Source organism: Hippocampus comes, unplaced genomic scaffold, assembly GCF_001891065.2.
Source record: "Hippocampus comes isolate QL1 unplaced genomic scaffold, H_comes_QL1_v1.1 scaffold261, whole genome shotgun sequence".
In the NCBI taxonomy this organism is placed as follows: domain Eukaryota; kingdom Metazoa; phylum Chordata; class Actinopteri; order Syngnathiformes; family Syngnathidae; genus Hippocampus; species Hippocampus comes.
Genome location: NW_017805824.1, coordinates 7,052,440 through 7,077,536, shown reverse-complemented (window position 1 = coordinate 7,077,536; position 25,097 = coordinate 7,052,440). Strand labels below are relative to the sequence as shown.

General features: G+C 41.2%; 1 protein-coding gene across 13 annotated transcripts in view; it reads left to right on the top strand.

Annotated features, from left to right (window-relative positions):
* The window catches only part of neo1a (neogenin 1a), a 159,815-nt gene that overhangs the window by 57,488 nt on the left and 77,230 nt on the right, over positions 1–25,097 (top strand). For all 13 annotated transcript variants that reach the window (XM_019886837.1, XM_019886836.1, XM_019886844.1 and 10 more), the window contains exon 2: positions 11,862–12,185. In XM_019886837.1, the coding sequence (XP_019742396.1) occupies positions 11,862–12,185 (324 nt within the window). The remainder of the gene's footprint in view (positions 1–11,861; positions 12,186–25,097) is intronic.

The following is a 25,097-nucleotide window of genomic DNA, read 5'->3' as shown; positions in this document are numbered from 1 at the left end:
CTGTATGCCCTCCCGATGTCTGGTTTTTCTTCTCTGTATCAATAGTATGTCCTTGCTGTGATGTCAGACATGCATGCCCCCGGTCCAGAGGCATCTTTCAACTTGTCAAGATCCTAAATAGAGGGTACGTTTACTAATTAATTTCCAAATTAAGGCTTTATGTAGTTTCATATGACTGTCTGAGATTCAATATGAGGAATATCTTGGCTATGTCTGGATCGCTCTTGCTGGTCAGGCCGGCCATCCTTAAAACAGATGATGGTGTAGTTTTCACATCAAAAGAGCCAAGTCTAATTATCACCTCTGCCTTTCAACATGACAGATGCTCCTCCTGTCGAAAATGGGGAAAAAAAAAAAAAAGGAGAAAATAGTGTTCAAACCCTGCAGCAACCCTTCGCTAAAAATGGGTTCTCTGTTTTTTCAGGCCTCTTGTACAAACTTTAGTGGTGGTGATGCACTGTTTGCAAGTGCTTTAGCAGATCCCTAAAATAGATTGAGCTAATTATCCCATCCCCAAAGGCATGTACAAACAGGTTCATATGAGAGGAAATGCGGCCTCGCCGAAAGGGCGGAAACTGAAAGCGAGAACTCCGAGCCTCTGGGTGATGGATGTTTTCAGATATTTGCCTTGGTGTTCTTTTACACGGTTTCAATTTGGCGGCGTGTGTTGTAATACGGTTTTCATGCAGCGCAACAGTCGCAATGCAAGCTTTGCACCAATTTGCTTTTCTTCCCATTTCCATAATCCCTGTCAGACTGGCTCTTCCATTACCTTTTGGTGTTGTCTGTGCTCATGACAAGAAACCAAACGGATGTCGCTATCAGGAAAACCAACAGTTGGCATATCTCCGAATGCTTACACACGCACAGCGTTTTGAAAGATTACTCTCATTGTTTTGCTTTTCTTCCTAAAGCTGAAGTGTTTGGAAAGGGGATTTTGGTGAAAGAGTTGGAATCGATCCAGAATCGTGTCTGTCGCAAGTCAAATGAAGCCGTCAAAAAAACATTTCCACAGCTAAGACGTCCACCTCTTTGTGTACTTCATCATAAAATTCAGCTGACTTTGAAATGTGTACTGACCCGGTCTGCCTAGTGTCTGTTTTTAGATCGTGGCCTGACATCGTGGTGCACTGGCCTTGGGCCAGCAGGCCAGCCTTAAATTTATCTCGCCCTGCTTATTTATTAGCAATCAGGATGTAAGTGGCTTATACGGTATAAGGGGTAGGCATAACTTACACGATGGAGAGGTTTGACTATATTTTATCAGCACTACCAGGGGGCAACATAAAACCGTGCACTTTTCAAACAAACATTTGACACAAATATCATTTTTAATATGGACAAGATTTGTGCATATGTATTCTTTTTTTTTTTAAATTGAACCCATTTATCTTAATAGCTAGTGATTGAAATGCATGGATAAAAGACCAACAATTCAACAACAAAGAGTTTAAAGCAAACAAAATAACCTCATACTGTGATTTAATTTATTTTTTGTTTTTTCTGGTGCAAAGGGTTCTTGTGCATGAAAAATACGACTCAAATATTGCACCGGTAACCAAGAACTCACATTGTCCTTTTTTTTTTTAAATTACAAAATCAAATATACTATGTTCATGCTGCATGTCATTCAATATCCCCAATGTAATAGGCAGACTTTCTCCTGAATGATACAGTGCAGCATTGGCCAGCTCACTCTGCTTTGTAAAGAGAAAACAATACGGTGCGTCTCCGCTGCAGGGTGAGTCCGCCGGAAGTCACGACAGCCATATTTCCAAGTCACGCTACGTGTTTGCAATGTTATTGACGGTGTTAACTGCATCCATATTTTGGGAGGACACAAAGGGTACAATTCCTCATGCATTTCAAACAGACTGACACCAGTTCTTGTGAAGAAAATCAAAATTCTGTTGTTCGTGTACCTTTGTGAATCATTATAATTTTTTTTGCTCCCCTTAGTACGGTAAATGTCTCGCTATGGTTGCACGTTTTAAACATGAAACTGTGACTGTGAAGACTTCAGCTAAGGCAAACATGGCTTCACCGTGGTATAGTCAAGTGCTCATTCTGCAAAGTCTCCATCTCAGAAATAGAATGAGTAACAGCCATTCAAAAATCATTTGAGGCTCTCGGGCCGCCAGTTGCCCATCTTTGGTTTAGATTTGCTGCAGGTCGTCCCATTCAAGGCAGCCATGGACACATTACCATCCATGATACCTAAATGTATTCCATTGTTTATTTATAGAAGTGGAAAAGACAATAACAGTGACCCTCTGTTCCATATCATTCTATGTTTTGTTTTCATTCAGAGACCCCTAGTGGATTAAATTGCATCTTGTGTTTACATTTAAAAAATACATATATTATATGTATTGCCTGTCAAACACTTCTTAATGTACCACGACACCTCCACCTTTGGAATGTGTTTTTTTTTTAATCTGTTTACTTTTGGCCGCGGTGTGTATTTGTCACTGCTTTTGAAGATAATTATTCTCAATGTTGCAAGTTAATTCCAGTTTGCATGTCGCTCCTCATATCGCTGCACTCCAGCTGGTCTCACCCTGAACACCTCCACTTTTACAGAGCCTTTGCAAAACAACCATGAATTTGCAATCTACGTCTATGGATGCTGCTGTGGATTTCCGACCATGTTGTGTTTATATTCACGACACCTCCATATATGACATCCGGACAAGTACATCCATAACAACCACATCTGACTGACAGCACTGAGGGTGATTAGGTGACGAGCAGTCAGTCATAATCCCCACACGCATGTAAACAAGGACTGAAGTCGCCTCTGCGTACTTTGTACTACCTCCTTGCCTTTTGGCTAAACAACCTTCAAGGGCAGTATTAATAATTTAAGCAAACACTCAGACGTGGTGGAGAGGACAAGAAAGACCTGCTTGAAGCGCTCTGCTTGAGAGAGGCTATTAAATATGGAAACTATTTGTGGTGACTAATCCTGTTTTTTTTTTTTTGTTTAGTTTTTTGTTTGTTTTTGTTTTCCAAGAGCTTAAAGTCTACCATAGCATGGGTCCGCTTCTCCCAAGGTTAATTGTTTGATCAAGAAAATAAAAGGATTACCGGTAGTCTAACGACTGCGGCAGGGATGAACGTACAGTAAATGGGCTTTTTCTATTTGCACTTGCTATGCTATTTTGTTTCCATCAGGTGCATGGGCTTCCATAACCTCGTATTCAACATAAGGGTTTGGCTGAGTGACAGGCATTCTTGCTATTTCTGTCATGCGTGTGACAAAATATATTTTTTACGCTCACTTCTTTTTTTTTTTTTACTTGATTAGGTGCTTACGCCTTTGCTCACCTGTTTCAAACTCAAACAACAAAATGTGCCTAAACACAAAATGCACAAAGTATTGTTGTATTTTCCTCTAAGAGAATCAAAGAGCAAATGATCGACGGAAAATCAATCTTGTGGCAGTAATCTCAAAGCACTTGACTCAAGGTAAAATCAAATTGCCTTGAGTTTCAGTTTATATCCTTTTCAATTACTTTTACTTTCAGTTTTATCTAGCTATTTATTTATTTATGTTTTGGATTTCTGCCCTTGGAACAAATGTTTCCTGACCACAAACAGTTACGCGGATACTTGCGTGTTGATGCCCGTGTGGTGTTCTGCCGAACGGCATTTGAAAAACACACACATACTAGGTCATTATTTTTCTGTGTTTCGGATTCGGCACATTTGGTTAAGTTGGTGTGGTGTTAAGGGTGGACTAGTGTGATGTGCATGAAACCCTCAGGGGGAAAGACTGAACTGCACACAAATCATTAGTGCTCATCAGCTGCTGCCACTCAGCCACTTATTTGCTCGGCAGCTTGCCTCGTCTCAGCCTCGGATCCACAGACACGCATTTAAGGGAACATCCCTCATTATACATCAGAGTTGGAGGGAGGAACAAAGAAGGGGGAAAGCACTGTTGCTTCGGAGAGGGAGAGGGTGTGGGGGTGGGGGGTCAAATGAAGAAAAATGCAAACAATTCATCGTCATTTCCAAGCCTATTCTCCATCCAATGTTTCACTCGCCTATTTGGGAAAGAACTTCAGCATGACAGCAAAGTGTTGCGTCAGCATTACGCAGACTAATCTGATACGCCCCTGGTGAATTATTTATGGCCACTATACCAAGTAAAGGTGTATGCGGCATATTAAATACATAATCCTCTCATCTTTTATTGATGCTCCTTTGATGGAGGCTTCACAGTTAAGATTGACAGGAGAGCTTCACATTTAGAGACAGTTAAGCATTTGAATCCCTCATTTGCGCCAGGAGTGGAAAAAATGGCTCCTACTAGTTGATGCTGTTAACAGGAGAATTGGCTACTGGTCCAAAATGTTCTGCTGAGGTTACGTCCGCTCTTGAAATACAGTAAACATTTACACACTGTTGTGCTCAGCAACAGACTGTTTACACACCTCGGCCGAATGATAAGATGTAGCGCCAGCTGCACTCTGATCAAATCTGCCACAGGACACGTTTGTGTCAACTGCTTATGTGCTCTGCTACACCCATGTTTCCATTGTGAGAGGCATACATGCAGATAGAGAGGTGCAAGGGCGAGAGGGGACCCCTCCCGATGTGCTCAGTCTTTGCGTGCACACCAAAGCACACACGCGCACGATATCAGCACACAATCCAGCGACGGTACCGGCCGTCAGTATTCCGGAAATAGGGTTTAGCTAACTCACTGACTCTCAAGTGTTCTAATAATTGCTGAGATAGGAATGTTTTGTGGTTAAATCACTGCCAAATCGATTACAAATTACGTGGCCGGTCTTCCTGTTTATTTCATTTGGAAATCTTCAAGCGGTACTGCAAGAGGTTCTTGTAATCTGTTAAAACAAGCCAGTTAAACCACTGACATTGCAAATGTGGGAGAAATTGGACAATTTGCGGAGGTAAAAAGAGCTTGTATTGGGGTTGCCAATTTCCCACATGATAAGCACAACTACGTAACTTTGCACTCAGAGGTGTCAAAACGAATCGAAAAGAGGCACATTTTGGTAGAAGTGGCTGCCACAAAGAGGAAAATCAAGTCATTTCACTTGGCTTGTCAAAGTTTGAGAACCAAACAAGTGGTTTGTCAACTTCTATGATGAGATGGCTTCCAGTGTGGGTTTTCGACTGTCGACTACTGTTATTTTTATCTTATCACGAGTTTGTTGCAAGATGTGGATCTTGCAAACTTGTGGTGATTGGTCTGTCTCTTTGAGCTGCGAAAGAGTGCTATTTTTTACATTGATGACAAAATGAGTGTGCCCAAGGTTGCATGTTTTATGAGGCTTTGAGTCTGATGCGGCTCCTTTAAGAGATGATCTTTTTGCAACATTTTACCCTTCATATTTGCTACCCGCTTTGCATCCTCCGTTATCTTTGATTGTTTAGTTACACCAGCAAAGACTGGCACGGGCCTCATGCTCACTGTTGGAGTGTGAAGAAAGGAAAAAAAAAAGTGTCCATGCGGTGGCACAAAAGTGCAAACAAAGCAGCCTTAATGGTTGAACAGGTGTGGGCAAGCTCTGCACATCTGCTGAATGGAAAAGAAGGCCCAGAGGAATAAGAGTGTAATTCAGAGAGGGTGGTCACACAGCATTGACTTCACTGATGACCATTCACCAAGCCATATTTCAGCAATTGAATATATAGAACAGTAGATACTTGAGCTCCACGACCATCTGCATTGATCCCTTTGGACGTCTCGTCCATCTTGTGGTTGGCTAAAGACCACGGCAGTTAATTTTGCTTGTAATGCATTGTGTAAATACCGTCATAGTTTTCCCTCAAACCTCATAACAATTTTACTCGCGTCATGAGCGGAACTAACTGATTGGCAGTTCAAATAGATGTACATCGGATATACAAGTGAGTCTCATGCATCTAACTCGAGAATCTTTTTCAACTTATTATTTCCTGAAAACTCAAAATCTTTTTTTGTAAAGGCCGATTTTCAATGCACATTTTTTTGTCCGACCTTGAAAAACAAAACAGTGTGAAAATCTCTTCACTGTGATTAGCTGGCAACCGGTTCAGGGTGTACCCTGCCTACTGCCCAAAGACAGCTGGGATAGGCTCCAGCACCCGCCGTGACCCATCTTAGGATAAAGCGGATTTGAAAATGGATGGATGGAAAATCTCTTCAAAATTCATCAAGTTAAGATGTTTCATGCCTAAGTTTGCATTGAAATAAATGAAGTTCCTTCGAGTCACGTGAAAGTTCATGTTTCAGTTCACGCAAATTGTGGTAAATGAACATACCAGAAATTAATCAAATATCCAAGTAGCCCGTCATCTATTGTTTCCATTTTCTATTTGTTCTGGGGAAGCAGAAAGTGAATCATTTGTTCTTTATTTCGGTTTTTGGAATGACTATTTCGAAAGCAAGTCATTATTCACCATCATTTAGTCTTTTTTTGTACCTCTTTGGTTTTGGAAAAACAAATGAACAATTGACACAAGTTAAACTTACTGCAGTATATTACAGACGCATTCCTTTGTTGAGCGCTGTGTGTTAGTTCGGCCCATGTACAGAGTAAAATGGTTCTTTGTCGGAAAGGGAACTTCAAACGGAGCTGGACAATCTTGTACACGACACTAATAATGTCTAAAAACCTGTCACAGCCTTCTCATTTTGTAATTTTGCCTGGCCTGTGGTGCTACCGCTTAACCCCTCTGACCACACTTAACTCCATTGTCATTACTTGGCTGTCGTTAAATGCATTCCTTCACTGCGTCCATGTTGCACTGGATACTACTGGGTCTCATCTGTATGTATTTACTACTGTGTCTGCAAGTATTTTAAGTTTACAGTCTTTTTTTTTTTTTCAGGAGTAGTATCCGATTTCAGGTAAAATAGTCATTAAGTCTCCCTCCCAGAATATTTTTACCTTCTTTGATCTCTTGTTTGACGGTGTTGAATGATTTCCCCCAAAAGGCTTTGAGCATGCAGAGACCTGCTCCTCTCTTATCTGCGCCTCCCCATCAAGCACTTTGAAGCTGTTTACGCACTGCAAAATAACCCAAACGAGCAATGAAGAAGTCCCTTCACGTTGCGTTTAGAAGGAGCTAATCATCTTATCTGAAAAGTGCTGTCCCAGCGTGGGAATTTATATTTACATCCATCACAGGCCATGTCCAGATAGTCAACAATTTCCTCTGGTTTTCTCTCGTGGCATACAATTCAATAATGCTTTTCCATCTCACGATTTTATAAAAAAGTGGCTTGTGTCTGTGTCTTCAAGAGAGGGCAATGATGCATTACAGGCTAAATATAGACAGTTGCAGCCTGGGTTCGGATAGAAAGCACTTTCTTGTCAATAACTGATTCTGTAATTAGTATTGACAGTGTTGGTCCACTGTATAAATGTTTACCTGATTTCATGCCCTTTCAACTTCCAGAAGCGCTTGCACTGAACAAATGAATTGACCTGTTACACGGCAACACGCACATATTTGACGACAGGTGACCGCTACTGTACAGTAGATCACACTCAAAAACTCTTCCTTTTTATGACGAGGCCAAAATGGGATAAATCATAATTTCTGAATCCATTGCTTATAAATTGCTGCGTTTCGATTTGCAGGAAATTCTGAATGTTATTGATTTTCTTTTATGTTTTGAAGAGTGAATATGGTTGCAAAAAACAGGGGCTGGAGAGCACTCTATGGGGGTTTCATTTAAAAAAAAAAATCCATAGACTATCTCTTTACAACCACACAATTTTCTTTCGTATCATGGTGGTGGCGGTGGTGGGCCGAGGGTAGTGTAGCTAGTATGGCCAAAGATGAATGTCAGTTCCTGTCTCAGATGACTATCTCATTTGGTGAGAGGAGGAACGTGGCTCAATCTGTCCAGCATGTTGACTACTTCCTGGACGCGCCCCCCCCCTCCCCCCATTTGTAGGTACATAACAGTGTCCCCAGATGGATGAACTCATTGAAGACTTGGATAATCACAGGGCTGGAGGGAAACAAAGCAGTTTTTTTAATGGAATCGTAGTCCTCCCGCTGCCCCCCCACCCCAGAGTTCCCCGAACTATTCAGAAGCAAATTCTGTCTCATTAAAAAGCTGCTGCAGTGCTTTGGGGCTAAAGGCAATGTGTCTATTATCAAAAATCGGTGTGAAATATTCAAATGGTTTTCAGTGGTTGACTGAAGTTCAGTTTAAAGTCGTCATAATGTACGGGGAACACTGCATTTTTCTCACGCTAGCAAAGGAGCGTGTGCTCTGCATCTGTTAGTTGGCAATGCTGTCTCAGTGGGGCGATCCTTCGCTGTTGGCCCATGGGGAGGCTGATAAGAGGGCAGATTCAGGCCTCAATCATTGCTGGTTAATTATCACATCCACAGCAGGTGAGAGGTTTCCCCACTGCGTAATCCCTCCCGGATCTCAGTCAACTACTCACACACATAAGGAAAGCCATCCTTCTGTGCAATCTCCCATTCGTGGAGTCATTTGTTCGGCTTTGGTCAAAATATACAACTATATTAACTGTGTCATAGGTTTTGAAACTGATAAGGCTTTAAGATAAGACAATAAAAGCTTGATTTGTCTCACAATGGAGAAATATTTCTCCTTCTTGCAGCGCGGGTGTATCAGTCTCTGGCTGAAGGAGCTGCCCACAGTGCTGTCAGGGTGGCCTGGAGGCCACTTATTTTTATTTTTGTGTGGTGTACTGGTAGGGCTGGGAATCAAAAATGTTGATAACCGGTTTCCAGTAATTAAATTCCCAGGAATCGCTTCTTTGCTTGCATAAAGATTCCACATACCCAACTTTGTTAGAAAAATAAAACAGTGGCTTGACCGCTGTTGAGGCGACTGAACTCGTTCTCGCATGTGAGACGGTCGACGTAGCAGAGGGGGAAGCGGGGAATGAGTGTATGAAATCTGTTTTGTTATTTATTTTACGGCAGATACTGCAGCCTGCTTTTGCAGCCCAAGTGGGCATGGACCACAGAGCACATGAAGGCTGCTTCAAAATCCTCTGTGTCTCTCAAACAAAAGTGGCCACACAAGCTAGATTCCTAGCTCGTGTGGCCATCATTTTCCAATGCAAGTTTTGATATACAAATTCTTTAACCTAATAATAGTCATATTCTTCTTCTAACTCTGAAGTTAAAGTATGTTTCCTGTAAAAGAAAGTGTGCCCATTGAATTAATAGAATGCACGCACGCCATGACGCGTGGTCAGGATGGTAGCACCTCTGCCTCAATTTGAGCCAGGAAAAACCCTGGCCACAGTATGCTTCGTAACAAAAGCAAAGACCTCGACTGTATTGCCTTTTAAATTGCACTTCCAATTCTGCACTGGCTTTGTGTGCGTAAGAAGTGTTTCTACCAAGATGCCTAGCGTGCCCTTGTTTTCCACCCCAGGTCACAGAGGGGACTCTGGTGAAGAAAAGTCAACTGGTTTTGAAAGAGGTCTATTCTGAAAGAGTGGCTCAATAAGAAGGGTAGTCAATATGGTTGCTCTCAGACAGCGTCTCAGTAAAGGGAGGAGGTTTCCTGCTGAGCCACTGATGGAACAAAACAGAGTCTTTGTGCAAGCACACCCTCTTTATCCCTCTCCTCTTCAGTGTGTTTTTCCAAAAGGATGGCTCTTGCCTGTTCCGTGGAAAACAAGACACTTAGATGAGTTATGCGCCAATGTACTTTTGCTCCGTTATTTCCCAGCATGGGCTTATGTTTAGTATTACAGCCTTGGCTCGAGAGCGCCATATAGGATATCATGGCATCACCTTAAGCCGAGCTCCCGAAACCTTTAATGACACAGAGCAAAGTGGATTTGGGACAGAGGTAACAGCCCATACTTATCAAGTAGACAACCTCATTTTCTGGCCTCACGCTCTCTGCTCCCTCGTTCTCACTGGTTGCCTGTCCTGGTGTTTCCTAATTTTCAGAGGCAAGCGGGTGCTGTGCTCCCTCACTGCTGGATCTGAACAGATTGTACTTTGAGTCGGTGTAATATTGTTACAACTTGCTCATCCTAATGCTTAAAATCCTGCACTCTTTCTGAACCAACACTTTTTAGCTTTTAGCTTTGGCTACAAATATTTAATTAGTGCAACTGTACGTGAATCGGCTGAATTGCAAAACATTCGGCATTTTCTGAAATTTTAATTAATGTTTTTTCTTTTTGTTCCTGCAAGTATTTTAAACCTCTCTAAAATGTCTTCTTTGGTTGTAGTTTTTACTCACAATTCTGTGTCATTATATTTCAAGATGAACTTCTCGTAACGTTTGACACAATTTGAAACAAATACACATTACACACGTAATTTTCTGTGCAGATTTTCTCTGAATGGTCATGGTATCTACAATAATTCCAACATTGTTTCAACACATGCAAAATTAACAAAAATGCAAAAAAACTGAAACATCCGAGTTTGAGTCTTTGTTCAAACTAAGTCGACGTACCAAAGAATTGAGGTTCAACTGTTAATTGTTGATTGACTGATTTTTCACAAATTGACTTCTAGGCTGGTTTCATTGAACACACCTCGCAGGAACGCCACAACTTATTCTGTTGTATGATTGCCAGCAGATGGATAACGCGGGTTTACTGCGCCTTTTACCATCTACGAGAAAAGCAGTGTCACTTTGTCGCTGGCATAGATTGATGAACACATCTATTTCTTTTTAATACATATTAAATGGAGAAAAAAAGTAGGTGCGATTGAAAAACCTCCCTTGCAAAGGAGTGTGCTATGGCACCCTGGTTGGGAATCAAGTCATTCATTTCAAAAGAATGGGGGCACTTCCATCCCCTCCGTTGTCGAATGAGCATCGAAATGATTGCACAGCTTTAGTTAGTGGGAGCACTGAATTGCCTGGCATGTATTCCCTAATGCACAAGTGAAAAATTATAATGGACTCCAGTCATTTTCTAAAGCACTTTTCCCATAGTTGTGCTTTCAAGATAACTCGGTGCATTAAAGACAAGCATTGATATTGGTCCGTAATGGCGCCCACATTACAAGCTTCTGGCTTTGGCTCACACAAGGGAGTTGATGCCGCTAGGTAGGGAGGGGACTTAAGTTCAATTGCTCAAGCACTGATGTCGCTCATAGCCTCTCTCCTTCCTCTCTCGCCCTGGGTGTCCCTCACCTGCTCTTGGAGACATGCGGTTTCTTAAGATGAGAGCCGGCATAGTTTAAACTGTGTTTAACATTCCACCTCTTATTTCACTCCATTCGCTGCATTATTAAAATACCTCCATGCACACTTAATTATTTGCTGGCTCTCCTCATCCCTGCAGAAATGGCAATTGCTGTTATTTGTCTAACCAATACCACTGTGTGACTCTTAGGTGCTGGTGCCTGAATAATGGATGAGTACAAATGCAAAACAATTGCACTTCTTCAGACTTTCTGACGATCCATTTCAGTTTGATGTTAACATCTATACCCGAGGAAAGGAAATTGCAATTGCGTTCCAAAGTCTGTACAACTTCACTGCGCTCTCCGCTTACAAGCGCGATATTAACTTGCCGGGGAGGCTAGTCTGAGTAATATTTGTCAGGTCCTTCCATACAATTTCAATGGGGCTCGTGGTTTCGAAATGAAAAGTCTCTGTATGTGTTGCTTTGGGAACATAACTTTTAGTGTTTATGACCAGCCGTGGAGTTCCAAACTTTCTTTTTTTTTATTTTAGCAAGCAGTCATTTTCCCATGACTTGTGCGGTTGACAAAGATATTTCGATCCAAAACTTTTTTTTTCTTTTTTTTTTAATACTTTCACCAAAGCAGATTTGAACCAGATGATAGATCATGTGATGATGAGAAAGTTTGAGACGTTGTCCAGCTCATAATATTCTGTCTTCTTTTTTCCCCTCTAGCATCAGCAGCACAGCCTTTCAGTCCATTCTGGTTCACGGTGGAGCCCCGGGACACAGTGGCCATTCGGGGGAACTCTGCGCTGCTCAACTGTTCTGCACACAGCGATGCAGCCGCACCAGCACGCATCGAATGGAAGAAAGATGGCACCTTCATGAGTCTGGTTTCAGATGAGAGACGGCGCATACTCCCTGACGGCTCCCTACTCTTCACCCATGTGGTTCACTCAAAGCACAACAAACCTGATGAGGGCACTTACCAGTGTGTGGCCACCATTGAAAACCTAGGATCCATTTCGAGTCGCACAGCGCACCTCATTGTTGCAGGTAGGGGTGGCAACTAACTTGTAGACATTTATACCATTACTTTTTTGGTTTACTCCCCCCACATGTCCTTGTACTTTCAGTACTACTAACGTTGTTGCACCAATACTTGTTTAATATGTGAATTCTTCTTATGAGTCTTGAAAATTGAGATTTCTGTCAAACTGGAAACCCGGCACTTTCTTATTGATTTTGAGTTTAGCAGGTTCTGCTTGCTGCTTGTAAGCAGGTTTGGTATTTGCATGTAGTAATTAGGAAGCAAAACATTTTTTTAATTAGCTGGAGGGTTTTTAAAAAAAATGACATTTATTTATGAACTTATTAATATAATATTACATAGCCGAAAGTGCTAAAAGAAATATATTTTCTGCAGCTGTTTTCCAGCAATTATCTGAAACTTAGTGTTTTGTATCGAAGAAAAAAGAAACAAGGTGGACAGCATAACAACGAGCTGAATAACAGAAGACATGCACAACAGGACAATTCAATATATATTCATCGGCGAGTGTACCACTACACCAACAGCGACTATATATTGAGAGAGAGAGAGATTCTGTTTTGTTACTTTTGAATGTAGGCCATGAACATCATTATTTTTAATTTCTTTTAAGCATTATCTTCTACTATGCTTCTAATGTGTGCGCCTTTGTCAGTGGGAAAAGGTACCATAGTTGCTTTCTTTTGTTATAATTGATTTCTTGTCCTTGAAATGGGTCGCCGGGCCACCTAGCAGAAGCCTGAATGCATTGCCTTTATGGAAACGACATGCATGAAAAAGATTCTGATTTGTCTTTTCTATTTCTTCTACCCCAATGTCACCTTTCTCAGTGTGAGAACATTGAGTGACATGGGATTATTAGGTGTTTCGAGTCAAGTCATGCCCTGAAATTCAATTTGCAGCCCTGCAATCTATTTACTGTGCTTTCCTCTTGGTACAGTGCTGGCAGGTTTAAAGATACTCAAGAGATGCCTTTTGCAGGGCATATACTGTTGTATAAGGTTGTTTGGTATCAACTGCTGGTTGCATTCTTTGTGATTCAATTCCTCCCTTACATGATATTTTGGTTTTATGATAATAATTATTGATTTCGTCTTTAACGGCACTGGTGTAGCTGAAGGAGACACAGGTTACGCTTTCTCTGAGCAATAGCTCCAGTGGCCCGTCTAGCTGCAGGTTATTGTTTAAAAAGATGACACGAGCAATCTGACAATGATTCGATCATGATGCTTTTTTTTTTTTTACTTCTCATCTTGAGCAAAGACAAAATAACTATCCATTTGGCCCCGGGGAACATGTACCTCTAAAATGATTTTGGATCCTAACAGCCATAGGAGGAGACTCAACAAACTGTTGAAGCGCTCACATCATTTCTCAGCTCCATGGAAATCTAATGCAAATGTGGACTTGAGATGAGCGCCGCTGTCAGACAGCTTCATAGCCAGGGGGTCAACCATGATTGGGTGTTAGATGCAATCACTTTCGACTTGCAGAGTGGAGCATCTGTCAGCCATTATGGGCACACCTTCTATCCACGACGATTCATCAGTGTACTGTATCAGCTTGATTCAGCTACATGCACACTCATAACAGTATATTTATGGTTTTACTTTATACATTTGCACAAGCGTGGCTTTTGATGATGGACTTCCAGCTGGCAGGCAGGCAGGTGGCCTCTAAAAACGGTCAATTTTAAGTCTCGTGAGTGCAGGCTATTAGGCCGTCATCAGACCCAGGAATGATGGTGGAGACAGAGGGTGGCGTGGGAGTGACCTCTCTGATGTAATGACCGAACAAGTCACGGATGGCTGGCGTGGCACAGAGCCGTTTTGACAAATATCAGGGTAATATTTGGGATTGATTGCAAGGAGTCGTGACGGTCACTTCCGCACATTAGCGCCATCGACGCCACACTTTCACAAGTTCCTGTTTTATACTACGTAAATACTAATTGTACTTCATAGTTATTCTTTCGGTCCAAAGCTGTTTTTTTTAATGGGCAAAACTATGATTCTTGTGTGTTGTTTTTTTTCTTCACAAGCACGCTAATTTATTTTTGTTGGTAAAAGGTGATGTGTAAGTTATTGTATGAATTGTAATCCTTTGAATTTAGTCGTATCATCACACTTAAGTGATTAGTAATGTGGACTATTGATACTGTTGTGTCAGTGCATAGAAATGGATACACAATCTTATAATGCGTAGTCCTGCATTTATAATTTTCTTAATATACAATGTTTTGGGGCGGCGTGGTCGTCGACTGGTTAGCACATCTGCCTCACAGTGCAGAGGTGCAGAGTTCGATTCCGGCTCCGGCCTTCCTGTGTGACGTTTGCGTGTTCTCCCCGTGCCTGCATGGGGTTTCTCTGGGTCCTCCGGTTTCCTCCCACATTCCAAAAACATGCATGGCAGGTTAATGGGACACTCTAAATTGTCCCTGGGTGTGAGTGTGAGCGCGGATGGTTGTTCGTCTTTGTGTGCCCTGCGATTGGCTGGCAACCATTTCAGGGTGTCACCCGCCCACTGCCGGAAGACAGCTGGCTCCGGCACGCCCGCGACCCTCGTGAGGATAAGCGTATTCGAAAATGGATGGATGAATGGATATTATGTTTTGTCTATGAAGATTTTAAAATAGGGCAAGGACTGTGTACTACTCGTTAGCATGCCAGGCTCACAGTTTTAAGTTGCTGGGTTTTCATCTCAGCTCCAGTGTGTGGATTTTGCATGTTCTCCCCATGCTCATATGGGCTTTCTCCTTTGCTCTAAATTATCCTTAGACCTGTGTAAATGCATGAAAGGTTGTCATATACGCCCTGCAAATAGCTACTGTGCTGTGCTTCTTGCCCAAAAATCAGTTGGGAAAGGTTCCATCTCACCCGTGACTCACATGAGGAAAAGAGGTACAGGAAATGAATGGATAGATGAAAGTGAAAATGCGTAATGTAATAGCAACAGTAATTCTGAATAAATACATTAAAAAAGCGCTAACTGGTTATTTAGCATGAAGGCTAAATGGTAGTGTGGCATTCTATATTTGCACGTTATGTTCATATTGCAATTATGTGCCGTGATCATTTAAGAGTCCATAATTGCTTTCTTTGGGATTTTAGTCTGGCAATATCTGGCTCTCTTCATATGTATATTCTGAGGGAATTGCAATTCCCATGGGGGCGGGGGGCAGCGTTAATATTTTGATTGTGCTGAATAGTGACTATTATTATATTTGCAAGAAAATTAGGAATTTTTTGTTTGAACCTTATTCTAATGCCAATGTAACTTCAGTGAATAATTGTTACTTGCCTTCTTTGTGCTTTGTCATGTGTCCTCCTTTGGCTGGTTTAGCTTGTGTACAGTCAGAAATCATGGGACTGCACACAGACTCTCATAAAGGGGGATGTTTGGGGGCTCGGGGGACCGATATTATGTCTTCAGTTTGAGTCTTAGTGATAAAAAGGCGGGGAGAGGAATTATAGGGCAGAAAGCCAATGAGTGGTGTGCAGCGGTGATAGCCAGGACACAAAGCGCCACTGCTAATGAGAAACCCCATCTTAACTGTCTGCTGTTCTCCCACACAGACGCCCTCCTCCCACTGTCAGGCTTTGAACTCAGCCCTCCAGAATTGCTCAAATTGAGTCACACCTCACTGCTATTAAAGGGGAAACCCCCAATTGAGAAAGCAGAGCTAATTCTGTCCCTTCTCTCTGGCGTGCCTTTGTTTGGGCCAAATCCTGACCCCCTAACATGCACTTTCAGATAGTTCACTCTTTATATCCCTGGGTTTTCTCACAACATTCCTCTTCCTCTCTCACTACAGTACTTTGGTGTACAGAGACAACAAGCTACTAATAATCCCATGAAGTCAATATGAAGCAACACACATGAAGCGTTAAGTGTCTTCTCATATTTAAACAGCTTTGGTAGAGCTGGATGCCCTTTGAAGGTATTAGGGGTGTCACCAGATTCTTTAATCCTTTTTTTTTTAATTGTCATGCCCCTAAGGGTACCATTTCTTAAAAATTTATAGGATGATGTGATGACTACGTCAACATTTATTGAGGACCGATTTGTGTTATTCAAGATACCTGAGGGACACAGTTGGACCAGATGTTGTTTTTGAAATAATAAATGTATGTCACCCAATCACGAGAAAAAACACATTTACATGGAACAAGATGTAATAGTCTGAATTGTTATACCTAGATGTGGGTGTCTTGTTATGACTTTGCTAAATTTGACACGTTTGTATCGAAAGATCTAAGGCAGGGGTGTCAAACTCATTTTTGTCGCGGGCCAGATTTTAGTTACAATTTCCCTTGGAGGGCCGTTATGACTGAAACCATATAAAAAAGTCAAGAATAACGGTTTATTTACCTATTGTTTATGTTACTGTAATAAGACAAGATAACCTTTATTTGTCCCACACTGGGGAAATTTGCAGTCTACAGCAGCACAAAATAAATATTTCAGAAAAGAACTGTACACAGTTCAATATAAGTGCAATATAAAACATCACATTAGCAATATATTTGTAGAATAAATATAATAAATTAGCAATAGCATAGAAAACACAGCATAAGGTGGCTGTGCTATTTACAATGGTAATGAGGGGTTTGGTAACAAGAAAATGCTTACAGTATCAGTCTTATTTATTACAAATGAGAATTTGAAATTTTGGTTGAGATTTTAGCAAGCATCATGAAAGTTGACAACTTTGATTTGCTTTCAAGGGCCACATGAAATGATGTGGCGGGCCAGATCTGGCCCCCGGGCCTTGAGTTTGACACCTGTGATCTAAGAGAACTAATGGAGAGAACTCAAGCATATTTGGGTTCATATCAAGTTGCATAAAATTAAATTTGAATGTATTTTGTTCATAATAATGCTACTATGTATGTGAGGGAAAATATCTTATGTTCTTCATACATGAGAAAGTAATGGTTAAGTCTTGAATCCGAAGCAACTCATAGGCCCGGTCCACAAAAAAAAAAGCAAGTTTCAGCGGACAGGAAATGTGTGTACAACACATACCCTTGAAATGATGGCCTGGTATTCCTAGTTCTCGCAGTCGTGACTGTGTACGAACAGCACCAACATGAAAAACAACAATGTCGGATTACGGTGTTGCATTCGTGCTGCCAAAACTCCTTATCATAATATGGCTTTTTCAGCAAAAATTCCACACAAATCCAACGCACACAAATATCGCCTTCAGTCCTATGAGTTTGTTTGAGATATTTATTCTGGTTTTGATGGCTCCCTGAGGCAGTGTTTCAGCACCACTTGGGCCTGGCACACACACACACACACACACACACACACACACACACACACACACACACACACACACACACACACACACACACACACACACACACACACTACAGCATTTCAGTGTTTTCATGTTATTCCGGACACACACATTTCTTGAGACAAGTCCATGTCTAGATCACCTCTGTTTCCGTGTGGACATGGAGACAAGCTAGGGGAGTGAGAGATTTGCATTTCATAAAAGCTCACTCCCCCAGTCTCCGCAGAGATGCTAACTAGCGATAAATGGTAGTACTCATGGGTTTCATGTCGTCAATAACATTAACTACTGTGTCATCAAATTGAAATTCCTCTATTTCCAAATGCTGGATTCTCTTGTGTTAACATTGCAGCCAGCTAGGCTCCTACATTATCATTTCACCTCCATGCATGTTTCTCATCTTTAAGGACAAAAGTATTAAAGCACAAGTTTTAATCAGTTGATTGATGATAAGGTGGGCTTAATACCTTCTGAATCTGAATTGTTCATCTTACCAAGAATTTTGAGACAGTTTTGGGAAAGGCCCTTTTGTGTTCCAGTTTGACTGGGCCTGAGTTCGCAAAGCTTGGGTGAGTTTGCTTTGGAAGAACTTGAGCCCTCGTCTCAACCACATTAAAAAAACTGTAGACGCTGTACATACTTCTTTCTCATTTATTTTCAATTCATATATTTTTATTGGCAAACAAGCTGTCCCAAAATGTTGTGCTTCCATGGTCTCTTCACCCCCCCCACCCCACACCACCATTTTTTTACAGTCCAAAATTGTTACTTGGAAAATTGTTTCGTGCTAGTTTTAGAGAAATCTCAGTCCATCAACCAATTAAAGCAAGAATCATTATAACGCAACAAAGCAATAAGGAAGATTATTGTCAACTTAATTTTCACTTCCTCATTGAATGGTTTAATCAATATTGCGGAAATGTGCAAATTCTGTGCTTGTTTTTTTTTTTGTTTGTTTTTTTTTGTGTTATTGTTGATGAGCTTTGTGTTGAATCTTCCAGGTAAGAATAAACCTAACTTTTAATGTTTCATTTTAAATTGAAGCCCACGGCTGGAATTACGTTATTAAAGGCTCTCAAATAATACAAATAATAAATACAAACATCTGATTCACTTTCTTAACATTGCAACACGTTTGTCTTCTGCATTCATCAAATACATACTGCATGCATAGGCTGATGTAAACCAGAGTGACATGTTAATGGCAGCTGGGAGACTGGACTGTCCACATTTATCCCTCTGCAGTTTTCTCTCGTCCAACTACTTTCACTGGCTTCTGCTATTTTTGACTCTTTTCCTCAATGACTCAACATCCCCCATCTCTTCTCTTTACTACCTCTCCTTGCCTCTATTTCTTTATTATGCTCTCATTCCTCTGCACAGCTCAAACACACCCAATGGCCTACAGACACACACTCCCTTGGATTGCACTTCCACTGTGACCACCGTGCTTACTCATAAAGAGAAGAAATTGCTTACCAGTCACCATAAAACAGCAGCACAAACATGTCATTCGTTCTCCCAGGAACCACTAGAAAGAGAATATTTTCTCTTAGTTTAGGTTGAGACTTCCAAACTTTAAATTGATGTATATAAAAGGATATGTGTGATATCAGACATGAGACAGTAACATTAAAGGTGTGGAAAATTGACTTTTTTGTACACAAATATTTGGGTCTAAGTAAATCTTTAGTTATCTGCCTAATTCTGAAATTATTTCTGTGAGCGAGCCATGCTTCACTATCCTCCACAGTTACAAAACAGTGGGGGTAATTAACATAATAATCACCCTCACAGGTTTCTTAGTCGGTGGTGATGGATAAAGCACTATCACTTAATTCGGGCTTCAACTTATTATTTTAAGAATTTGATGAATCAGTTGATTGTTTTTTGATTCATCAGTGAATTGGATTTTTAAAAAAATTCCACCTGTATTCAAAACCCAACACTTTATTTCAAATTTGCACAGTGGAAAAGTGCACAAGCAAGAGGCTGCATGACCATCACAGAGCTCTCAAAATAAATCAAATCAAATCAGTTCCGAGCTGGTTGAAAAAGTGTCCTGTTCACATCTCACATTCAGCCATCCTACCTGAGTTCATGTTTTCCAGGCGCTCATGAACGCTAGGCGCTAAGCTAACATGCTCTATACATTTTTTATGGGTAGTAGCTACAAGCTGCATGGAGCGGAGCCTCTTCTCTAAGTTACTCATTCTTAGCACATTTATAATCAACCAGTCTGGCTGTTTGGATGACAGGTATCACCTCAAAGTTACATTACATCGGTAAAATTCATTTACAGATTTGTAAGGTGTCGGCCTCTTTTGAACATGTATGTACTGTTTTGCTTTCGAGTGCCAGGTCATTGACATGACAAACGGCTCTGAACAGGAATCGAGGTCAGCTTCGAAATGATGTTCCATTACCCTGATTTCTATCTTTCTCTGGCAGAGGCGAGTGTAGAAAAGCAAAAAAGAGACCGTTTCAACACTAAAGGAGCATTAATCACAGATTGAGCTGAAAAATGAAAACATTCATCTACCCTTGGAGATCGAGTCATGAAAAATGGACAGAAAATGATGTTAAGAATAGAAAACTGTGCAGACACGCTGTTCTGGCCAGATGCGGACGTGCAACAGACACAAACAGTAGTTGTACCTTTGCACAGAGGTTGAGAAAATATGACGTGAGATCCAAGTCCAGGATGGAGCAAGAGGAGAATCCATCTTTTTACCCTCTCGGGAGAACAGTGTTGGCAGGAAGTCTTTTTGGTCGTAGGAAAAAAAAATAGGCTCCATTTTAGTGACATCCACTGATTGATTAGACCTTCCGAGTAGGTAAGGAGGCTGATTGGGATGGCCCTATCTCGTCTCTCCAGACCCCTTCTTGCTTTGTGCATATGTGTGTCTACATTTATGAGGAACCTGGGCGAGAGACTGAACTTAAAATTAATTTTAGAAGCAGCATTAGCAGGGATAAATTTATTAAGGCTCTCTAATGCAGCCAATAACACCCTTTACACATGCCATCAAAGCCGACATTTTGTCAACTTTATCTTGGCAAGCTTAAAGTGACCAAGGCGCGATTGTGGTTGAAGTTGACCAACATGATAAGTTTTAACACCTGAGACTCGCTTTCCATGCTGCATTGTGTTCAAAATAATTGTTGCACCAACGTCGCCGCGCATCTCGATAATAAGCTGCTTCAGTGGCTCTGAAACGGACAGGAATAAATCCTGGCAATACTGTTATGCCGCTGATGCGCTGGTTTGCTGGCAAGCCAGTGTGAAAGCAGCTAGACTGTAAGAGGTGTAACAGAGAGGATCAGGGATCAGGGGAAGTTTAACCTCTGGAACTCACTCCTCACTTTGCGGAAAGCAATTGCCATGAAAAAAAAAATACATTGCTTGTCCAATCATTGCTGCGTGAAATTTAGTTCGCTCAGTATTCACCGTGTGACTGTCGTTATACAATTTAAAAAATCTATACTTATGCCATGTAATTTTATTTACTTTTTTCTGTTTTTAATAAATGTGTTTTTTTAATGTCTTAAATTTGTTAAAAAAAAAAATCATTTTTTATTTTTCACTAATGAAGGGTTTTGTGAAGGTGCATATGAACTGGTTGGGTTCTTAACCTCTAACAAGGTTAAGAACCACAGCGCTAGAGTATCTAAAAAGGGTACAACTGTAAGAGGAGTTCTTAATCTGATTAACAGTTTGAGTTGAAATTGCAATCTCGATCAAAGTGTAGCATAATTATAAATTGTCCATACATTTTAGACAGGAACAAATGGAATCTTTGTATGTTGGCGCGCGCGCGCGCGTGTGCGTGCGTTTGAGTGTGAGGGTGAGAGAGAGAGAGAGAGAGAGAGAGAGGTATCATTGATACTTTTACTTAATACCATCTACACAACCTTGGAGAATTACTTTAACGACCGATACTCTCATTTTCACCGAGGATCTGGAGGATGGAATAAGGGTGTCAGGAACTGTCTGCCAGCTCGCTTAACATCTTAATTAGCCAAAATCTTTTAGATCACCTCGGAAACATTGTCTTGTATGTGAGCTGCTCGTTCAGTTACATAAGGGGATTGACTTCAAACATTTGTCAAATCCTCTTGAGTTTGACACCAGTTTGCAGGTTTCACTTTGAATTTATTTTCAATAGGTATAATTGTTGAATAGCCCATCCAAACATCGACTTTAGTTCTGTCACACAGTATGAACAACTCAACTCAACATAGATTGACACAAAATACTGATGCTACTAGATCTAGACAGCAATCAGTGATTTAAAGTAAAAAAAAAAAAAACACACAAACATGCCAATCATCTGGAACTGTGCAGCTCTCATCCAGCGTTTTTTTTCTTTCTTTTTTTTTTTAATCTTCTCTGTGCTGTATAGCATACGATGATCATTATTTTCTTTGAATGGGTACATTTGTATTATTTCTGGCTGTCAATAGACAGCATTGGTTCATTAACTGTGAGGTTTGAAACATCCGTCTGGTAATGCCATTAGCTGTGCAATGATATGAAACTGGGCCATCTACCTTATTCAGACTTACGTTTCCCATACCTCCATCTTCTTCCACTTAGCACTTATCTATTCCACATGAATAACCTCGTACGTGAAGATTTTTTCTTTTCAAATACGCTTTTTTTATTTTTCCATAAGACAAGGTTTAGCGCTCAGTCATTCCCTTGGGCTATGCTGCGTATAAGGTTTTAAGTTTAGATTTACAGGCATCATTCTCACCAACGTGAATATGTCTTTGAACAGTGAGTTGTGTTACGTGGAAGGAATCTCATCCAAAATTGGGCAATTTCAAACACTCCTCTTAATCAGCGTTTACAAAGTACCAGACAAGAGGCTTTTGATTTTCACCTCCTTTCCCTCTTTAAAAGGGCCTTGTTGAACTACATGGCTTTTTTTGTCATTCACGACGTTCGCCCTACCAGACTACCAGATAAATATCGTTCAGTGTCTTGGATAGGATGAAATGTCACACAACAAGACCCTGCCCAAGAGTTGCGTGGTTCCGTCAAGAATCAGTCCATCGGCGCAGGTCCGTTGGGGAGACAGGACAGGCAGTCATGTGCATTTGTTTTCTGCTCAGAAGAGACAAAAAGAGAGAGAGAGAGAGAGAGAGAGAGAGAGAGAGAGAGAGAGAGAGAGAGAGAGAGAGAGAGAGGAAAAGGAGGACTATGGATCCATTCTTGGATGGTGGGGACAGGGTGGTATGGACTGTTGATTCCCAAAAAAGAAATCGATAAAACAAATGTTTGCTTATCAGGTATTAGCTTTTCAGTTAGCAAACATAGCATGAGTTGAAATGCAATGTATACTTTCCAATATTTCCCCTTTTGTTCAAGTCACTTTTTAAATACTTTACACCACATTTGTGATTGTGTGCGCCCCATCCAGTTTCTCATCATTAAGTAGGAGGGCACTGTCTTCCGATTGGTCAATGTCAAAGAACCGATCAAAGGACGACATAGGACATATCACACTATGAGGCAGGGTGACCCAAAATTCTGGCATGCCCGACCGACTTTGGTCATCGTGGTCATGAAGATTCCCAGACGCCTCACGGCCAATTGTTGAGTATGTCGCACTATGCGGGCTACGACGTGTAAAGACAACTTCGAATCGGCTACATGATACTACGTTTGTCTGCGACACGTCTGTCGGCGGAAAGTCGGGCTACATCCGTGTAGTTCGACTTGAGCTCAAGTATCCTTCCTTTTTAGTGTCTCCGTGGTTGTAAGGTCAATGCACCTCGGCTTGAATTATAAATTCTCTGCAACTCTGCTTGTTGAATATTCTTTTAAGGGATCGTAATCAGCATAGTCAATTCGATGAGATTAAATAGAAATTGGAGAGATATTCCATCATTTGGTTTTATGAAGATAAAAACAGATGAGAGACCTGTGTCGCATACTTGTTCAAGATCTCCCATAGCTCTACAGATGAGTTGAGATCAGGTGTCTGTGAAGGTCATCGTGTTTGAATAATTTTCATGCCATCAAAATACTGATTTATTCAAGATTAGACTTTAATAGGTCACCCGTGTGTATCGAGCCTGTTACAGTCTCGTATGCGTGTCTGCATCCTTTCATCTGCTCCTGCCCATCCAAGCATGTGAGAGGCAGTTTTGGGAGTATCCACATCAAAATGATCACGTTTCAAAGCTAAATTGGCCTTCATAGAGTATTTGAACCCTGAAAAAGACTCGACACTCACACATTTTTTGCCGATTCCCAATTCTGCGGGGAACTCTTTTGAAAAGTGTCCTTTTGTTCCTCAAACAGTTGGACGAATTAGGTAGTCTGGTCGCGGGGGTGTTGGGCTTTTTCAGAGTTTCAAGGGCTTTTTAACCACCTGCTCTGGAATAATTATGCATAGAATAGCTTCCAAAAATATGATGCACATACTGATGTTCCCATGATAGCTTCTTGTTTTGGGGAGCTGATTCCTGGTAATGATGTTGCCCAGCAGCACTTTTAAGTAGAGTGGCCAAAGAAGGTACACAAGTGTGGTAACAGAAAGTCGGGTTCGGTTTGGCTACTCTTCATTTAAATAAATCATGTTGAAGATACATATTTAAAATTGGTTGGCTTCTGCTGAGGAGACAGAAATCTTGTACAACCGTGAGTATTTTGTTTTACGTTCTGCACTGTTGGAACACATTATACTGTACGCAGATGGAGTGAAGAAACCAAGGTGCTAAATTCTCAGGTTTTTTTTTTTTTTTTTATGCTTCAGAGATCAGGCCAATTCTTCATTGTGGCCTCGTGGTTTTAGGATGGCGGTGAAGAGGTGGTGCTTTCATGCTCATGGTATGAGAGGTCATCCCTTCCAAAACATTTATTATTTTCTTTACCACTACAACAGGTATTTTAGTTTACTGAATTACATGTCAAGGAAAGATTGGTGGATTGTAGATTTATTGTTATAATTCAAAAGTGACCAAAATAGGTTTAGAAAGGCCAGTATCTTACGAGAGAATCCTTCATGGAGAGTTCATTTGCATTTACTTTGTTGCTGAAACCCACACAGCAAGACACGGTGTCGCTCTAAAAGCTGTAATGGTGAAAAGAATACTGAATGAATGCATGATGATTGTCCTGTGCATGCTGCCGAGGGAAAGGGACAAAATAAAAGCCCATATATAAACGGTCTGTATAACCATTCATGCAGAGTGAAACTGGAAATCCCTATTAATGCACACATATGTGTGTGTTGGAAGCAATGCTGAGGGCGGATGAATGGGGAAGGTTGAAAGCAAGAGAGGGACATGTCACTTCACTACAGTCAAGCCACAGATGTGCGTGTAATGCTTGCTTTGACCGAGCCCCAGTGAACTCTGTGTGAAACGACCCTGGGGAGGGTGTTAAGACTCCTCTCCACGCCACGCACGCGTCTTCATGCCGTTTTGATTGGTGGAGACAAGCTGTGGACATGCCAAACTCATTTTTCCATGTGCACAGGAGCACAGAATTGCCTTTTGTACAACTGACTGCATCGTTAACATCTCTTGTGCTGTCTCCTTAAGTGTGTATGGGTGACTCTGAAGATGCAGAATATCCTTTGCACCAAGGTCA